Genomic DNA, 7,224 nt, shown 5'->3' with positions numbered 1-7,224 from the left:
AGCATCCCACACTCCCCCAGCGATCCATCGCCGGCGTAGCCAGCCAGCGGGCGAGCGATCAGGCTTAGCGTGAACCCACCATGCCGATGATCTCCGTGGCGCCGCCGCCGGCCCTGGCCTTCCCGAGGCTGACCACGCTCACGATGCCGCCGCCCTTGATCGCGCTCCCGGACCGCGCCCATGCCGACGCCCCGCGCCCGCCCCCGCCGCTCCTGGTCCGCCACGCCGCCGCCAAGCACAAGGCCGTCGTCGTCATGGGCGCCACCGGCACCGGCAAGTCCCGCCTCGCCATCGACCTCGCGCTCCGCTTCGGAGGGGAGGTGATCAACTCCGACAAGATGCAGGTCTACGACGGCCTCGACATCGCCACCAACAAGGTGTCCCCCAGCGAGTGCGCCGGCGTGCCGCACCACCTGCTCGGCCTCGTCCAGGACCCCGACGAGGACTTCTCCGCCGCCGACTTCCGCCGAGAGGCCGGGAGCGCCGCGCGCGCCGCCTCGGCGCGGGGCTACGTCCCCGTCGTCGCCGGCGGCTCCAACTCGTACGTGGAGGAGCTCGTGGAGGGCGACCGCCGCGCCTTCCGGGAGCGCTACGACTGCTGCTTCCTGTGGGTGGACGTGCAGCTCCCCGTGCTGCGCGACTTCGTGGCGCGCCGCGTCGACGACATGTGCCGCCGCGGCCTCGTCGACGAGGTGGCCGCCGCCTTCGACCCACGCCGCACCGACTACTCCCGCGGCGTCTGGCGCGCCATCGGCGTCCCCGAGCTCGACGCCTACCTCCGCTCCACCGGCGCCGGCGAGGAGGAGCGCGCAAGCATGCTCGCCGCCGCCGTCGACGAGATCAAGGCCAACACGTCGCGCCTCGCGTGCCGCCAGCGCGGCAAGATCCAGCGGCTCTCCCGTATGTGGCGCGTCCGCCGCGTCGACGCCACCGAGGTGTTCCTCAAGAGCGGCGCCGCCGCCGACGAGGCGTGGCAGCGGCTCGTCGCCGCGCCCTGCATCGACGCGGTCCGGTCGTTCCTGCTCGAGGACCAAGAATGCAGCATGGTCGCCGCAGCCGGCAAGGCCTCCGTCTTCGCCTCCGCGGCCGGCAATGCCTCCGTCTTCGCCGGCAGACCCGCCACCGCCGTCGTCTAGCTAATACAAACGAACCTCCCTACATACGTACATACAAACAAGACAAGCTGCACGAACGGACGCTCCCCGAACTAGCTGTCATGCCATAGCCCAATCGCCATTGACGGTCCACCCGGAGCTCGAGCACGAGCTCAACAATGGCAGTAACTACTGCTACGGTCAAGCTCTCGATGACTCGCAGCGACGACGCAGAGAGTGATCAGCTTGTTGGTACACAAGCTGACCGATCGATCGACTCTGCTTCATTTTCACTTCTTTTTTGTTCTAGATAACCAGAATGATCGAGATCGAGCGTGTGACTCGAGAGTTTTGAGGCTTTTACCCCGAGAATTAACCCCGCGGTTAATCGGGGTGGCCGATGTAACAGGCTCTTGCTGTAATATAGAGAGATGTTGTCAAAACAAATTCAGTCCATGGCTTGGAATATTTACTTGGTCGTCTCCATCGTAATCCGAGATTAATTTTTGGCTTCCACTCAGCTGAGCTATCAAGAATCTCACTCACTTGCTGCCGCACTTGCAGCTCTTTTTTTTGGCAGCATTCTTAACTGAATCACTTTCCTTGACCAATCAAGTGCATCTCCAAATGCAGAGTGGCTTCCTCTATTACTCCCTCCTCCAGACGGGTTTACAAGGCACATTCTGTTTGTCCTTAAGTTTGACCAAATTTCCACAGCAAAAAAAAAAGTTTGACCAAATTTATCAAGAAAATATCCACATCCGCAACTTTAGAGATATATAGGGGTTTTTTGGATGGCAACTGGCTACTGCCTTGCCAAAATTTCACGGTTTTCGTCTCGGCGTTGGCGAGCCTGTGGGGGTCATTTCTTTCGCCAATAATTTGGCTCGGCAACGATTTAGTAGGGCTTCCCTCGGCAAAATCCAAACAGGTCGATAATACGAAAATATACTTCATAAAACAGTTTGACTTATATTTAACGAATTGTGCCTTGCAAATCTTAACGAAAGGACCCCCACTACAAATCTGATGTCAGATTTTTGACCATGTAAACTCGAACGGTTTTCATGGCAAATTATGTCCTTCGAGTATGGCAAATTTAGTTGCCAAGCATGGCAAATCCGCCATAGTTCATTTTTTTATCAGAAAATTGTTGTGTTGCAAACTAAAATTGCCATCATCACGCCAATATAAATTGCAATAAAAATATCAGATTTGCCATGCCTAAAAATTTGACATCAGATTTCTAGTGTTTCCGTAACAAAAACTCCGAAGTATATATTTGGATTAATGAGAAAATAGAGAAACTTAGTGTGGAAAAAAAACCAAGTTACATATTTTTTAGAATGCAATTTGTCAGGGCTGCTGTTTCCGGGAAAAAAAGAAGATTCTAGACTAACATCTGGGCGTGCATAGTGGCAACTCCTTTTATTCGAGTCAGTGGCTCAGTGCTGTATTTGTTCCGTGGAATGATAGGGGCCGAGGTGGGTTAGCAACTTGACATTGATCTAAAGTATACTATCATTAGTTGCTTATAAGATTGGGAGTTGACATCTCCATCATCAGTTTTGGTTGTCATTTTCCATTCCAGCTCTCCTCCTTGGTGATGGAAGCATTCCCATGCATGATTGAGATTAGTTGGGAGAGGTGCATGCCTTCATATGTGCATGTCAAGGTCAAAACAACCATGTCATGCCTGCTGCCGTCCTAGTTGCATATTCATATGGCTCCTCAAAGTCAACCCCAGTCTTGCATGCATGCATACATACAGCTTAAGGGTGAGTAGTATATTTCTTTGACATTGTCAAGGTCAAACTGTCCGTACTAATTAAGGTCAAGATCGTAACGGTAAGTAGTTATTCAAGGTTTGACATTCTAAGGTCAACGGCATAAACTAAGTAACATGGCCAATTAAGGTGGCTGTAAGGCCAACATCACAGCTAGGACTGTCAAGTTGCAATGAATCAAGCTCTTCACACAAACCTCACTCCCTTTTCTTAGACACACACGCACACGTGTGCCTGTGCACAACCCATACGTACTCATATCACAGACAAGAATTGGAGAGCTTCCAATTTGACATAAGTCACCACAAACGGCTCGCTGTTAATGGAAACGTCGCCTCCCATTTGAAGAAATAATTCGCTATCATGAGACACATACAATGTCAAACTAGGGGTTCGATCCCCGATAGGCTGGTGGTACATCCGTCCTCCTAAACATCAAACCAATAGTTTGCTCTCAAACCTAGCTCATTTGATGTAACACCATCCCTATTTTTTGATGATTTAGGAAAATATTAGACTGAAATCTAGATGCATGTATAGTTCAACTTCAATCGAAGTTGGCCAGTTCATGTAATTAAACCAAGAGTGCTTTTTGTGTGCAGCCGCAACATACGTAAATAAAATATGCAACACTTGATATCACGACAAAATTACACATGTATGCGCAAACTAAATTTATTTGATAAAATTTTGAATGCACTATCATCAAATATCATAAACTTGTTCATCACGCCTAGAAATGTTATAACATAGAAAAAAATAACCACCCATTCTTTGAAACAAAATTTAGAAAGACAATCTATAGGTCAAAACTAGCTAGCCATGGGCAATGACTTGGGCATAGCTGATAAATAAGAAGATTCACTAATAACAGTTCCATGGTACATACAATGTGCTATAAATTTAGTTTGTTGGTTGAGAAAGTTAAATTTATTATGTAATTAAAAAAAACTTTTTGTGGTGAATAAAGTCAAACTTTTTTGAGGAATAAAGCCAAACTGTTCTCCATAATAGATGGTCAAACCATTTATATGGTGCACAAAAAGAGAAGATCGGAGAGATATGAGATGGAAGGAATCACCAAACAGCAAGCTTGGCCATTGAGTAATATAAGAATGTTATAACATTGTAAAGTTATGTCAACATTACAACTTGCAAAACTTTCTTTTTGGGTGGTTCTATTATTTGATAGTGCACCACTGAATTATAATGAACTAAAGATAAGTTGCAGCTGGTGATATAAGCCATTGAACCTGTATTAATTGGGCCCCAACACTTTTGCACCATATACTTACAAAATTTGTATGCAAGAGCAGTTGTTAGGTAGTGCTGGTATTTATAGGATTAGACTAATTAGCACCTAGAACAACGAAAGCCAGTCCATGGTATTATCATTTGCTTGAAAACTATGTATGATGTATCACAACCACTAATTGGGTGGTGTCTTGTTCTTCCTTATGTTTTTCTTTTGCTAGCTTTATGCTGAAAAGTGTGGTGATGATATTTTTGATGACCTGTTGAGAAACGGTTTCCATGAATTGCATATTTCATCGTCATGCAACAGTGATCCAATGATTAGTTGCCCACTTCCTTATCCATTCATATTAAATAGTACGTTCTTGTTTGAGCTGTTGTCCGAAAGCATTTTGCTCAATGCATGAAAGCAAAACATCTGACGTCAACAGTAGTTGGAAGGGACAAAAAACAACAAGCTCCCATATAACAAGCTAATGTATAATTAAATCTAGCCATCTTTCACATCTCCTACTTATATTGTCCTTTGTAGTTGTAGTCATGGTACTGAATGTGGTTTCTAAATACTTTTGGATGTGATATTTAACACGGCTGCTATATACTCCCTCCGTTCCTAAATTTAAGTCTTTTTTAGAGATTTGAATATAGACTACATATGAATGTATATAGACATATTTTAGAGTGTGATTCACTCATTTTGCTCCGTATGTAGTTCATATTTGAATCTCTAAAAAGACCTATATTTAGGAACGGAGGGAGTATGTTCTAAACTACATACACCATGTCTTGATTAATATTTTCATAAACAACCTCTGGACAAGATAACCATGGCTGCTATGGTTATTCTAAACTACAAATTACCCCTTGGAATAATCCAAGAACCTGTCGACAAGTTAACAAGGCTGCTTTGGTTCTTAATTATAAGTTAGATGTCATAATTGCTCGGTTGAGAAGGACACGGCATGTTGGTTCTTATGTACTCTCCACATTTAAGGACCACACAAACGGAAAGCAATTGCAAGTATATATATGATCCAAGGACATGATATACATAATACAGACCCAGGTTTTCCATTATGAGCTATCTAGTTAAATAAGACATCCTCCACTTCTTGCATGCATGGTCCCAGCTAGCATTGGTATAAAGCAACGGTCAAAGGAATTCCCTATGCTGATCCTTTTTGTTTTCTATTTGAGGGTGACACTAGCATTTGTCTCATCCTTTTGGTATTGTTTATGCACATGTAATAGCCTAGCTAAGTCCAACGGCGATCGCTAATCAGGGTGTTTTTAGATAATCAGAGTGTGTTTTATATTGGGATCTATTTAATTAGGATGGTTCAAAAGCTTCAAGGACCTCTAGCTTTAATTAAGGTAATACTATAGGGTAGTTAGTACAAGCATGCACTTGGAATATAATCATATCCAACTCCCAACTTGGTATCTTGTTTACAAAATAATATGCATCATTGTGTTTGTACTTGCCCAAGAGTGCCTACCAGGAAAGTTGGTCATCACAAGGGACACATTAGTAGTAGGGCAACCCCACATATGCACACCACTAAACCTACTTCTTTAGAGCCATTTGCAAAAACAATGTCAACCATTCCTTATCTCTCGAGCACCCTATCAGAAAAGAGTTATGCTATATATGTGGGTACAAAACGAGTTAGAATATATGAATGCAAACAAATATTCCTAAAAAGAACAATAAATTATTAGGTAGGACATATGTCGGTGCAAATATGACCAAATTAGTGATGTTATGCTTCAACTGTCTCATGTGACATCAGCCGTACAATTGCTTTGCATTTCCATGGCAATTTCTGTGCAACTTCTTCATATGCAAAGGCAGGAAATTATATGCATGCAAGAGTTGGGCAGTTGCTTTGCTAGGCATACAGTATAAATACAATTTTTGCAACTTGAGTCTACTCCCCCTTTATACAAATGCAGCTGTTTTATGAGACTTATGATGTTAATTACCATTTTCTTTGATTTTTCCTTGTGAGGAAAATGTTTGATATTTTATCGTACTTGTTTACAATCAAAACTACAGGAAAACCCATGATAAGGTATGTTCTGGTTCTACATATTAAGAGACTAAGGGCAACTCAAATGTGGGTCATCAAATCGCCCGCAAATGTCTGGACCGGACGGTCCACACAATTTAGTCATCGGATTTGTTTGGAACAGTCCAAATGTTTGGAATCACCCAAACCGACACCAAACTGGGGAAGGTTTAGGAGTGTTCGGACATCCGTCTGACCCATTATTAGTTGGACCACATTTCCCCATGGTCCATATGTCCCACTCACGTCTTTCTTCTCTTGGTCCGCCTGGCCCACTGTGAGTCATAGCCCGTTGTCTGAATTTAATGAGTACGTACGGTTGGATGGCCAGCGCCCCGCCTTTTGTCCGTGGACACATTCGGACGTGTCCATGGACATTTGATGTCATCCTTTTGGTGATCCTCGTTGTAGTTGCCCTAACACATCAATAGTCCTTCTATCTCTAGCAACATCACTGCGGCAACAACAATTCCCACCCTGCGAAGGCCCTCAAGAAAAGCAAGAGGCGCCACTTCTTCCGCGTCAGAACATGCATCTTGGACACTTGTGAAGGCAAACAAGGCGTGCCCTGTCTCGTCCCACACCACACCATCAATAGTAGATTCACCTAAAGACGAAAGAAACGACGTCCACATTGTGCTTAGCACGCTCTAGCCTAGGCAACATCCAATACACCTACTTTTAACATTTTCCATGCACCTACTTTCAACATTTTCCCATGAATATATAAAGCTCACATTGATTTTCGCAAACAAGCTTCACAAACTTTGACTGGGTATAGCGAGAAAATTATCGATATCTATGATACCAAATATACACCGTATGAAGATAGAATTTAATGGTATTGATATGGTTCTAGATGTTTGCTAATTATTTTCTAGGAACTATGTTAAAGTTTAAAAAAGTTGACATAAAAAACTAATACGCACTGTATTCTTGGACGAAGGGAGTACCATTTCCAGTTGACGTGAGAATTTCTATCTGCTTAGGAAAAAAACTCGTAGTTTTCCATTCAAT

At 44.4% G+C, this 7,224-nt stretch overlaps 1 protein-coding gene across 1 annotated transcript; it reads left to right on the top strand.

Moving 5' to 3' along the window:
• LOC123108136 (adenylate isopentenyltransferase 5, chloroplastic) lies at positions 1-1,545 on the top strand. Its single transcript, XM_044529977.1, has one exon. It carries the CDS (start codon positions 81-83, stop codon positions 1,134-1,136), a length of 1,056 nt encoding a protein of 351 aa, XP_044385912.1. The 5' UTR covers positions 1-80; the 3' UTR covers positions 1,137-1,545.
• Positions 1,546-7,224: the final 5,679 nt, after the last annotated feature.

The sequence above is a fragment of the Triticum aestivum genome, chromosome 5A (genome assembly GCF_018294505.1).
Source record: "Triticum aestivum cultivar Chinese Spring chromosome 5A, IWGSC CS RefSeq v2.1, whole genome shotgun sequence".
Classification (NCBI taxonomy): Eukaryota; Viridiplantae; Streptophyta; class Magnoliopsida; order Poales; family Poaceae; genus Triticum; species Triticum aestivum.
The sequence above is the reverse complement of the archived record's forward strand: the minus strand, read 5'-3'. Positions and strand labels throughout refer to the sequence as shown.

Coding starts and splice junctions, on each gene's coding strand:
- LOC123108136 (XM_044529977.1), top strand. CDS start 81: ATGCCGATGATCTCCGTGGCGCCGCCGCCGGCCCTGGCCTTCCCGAGG.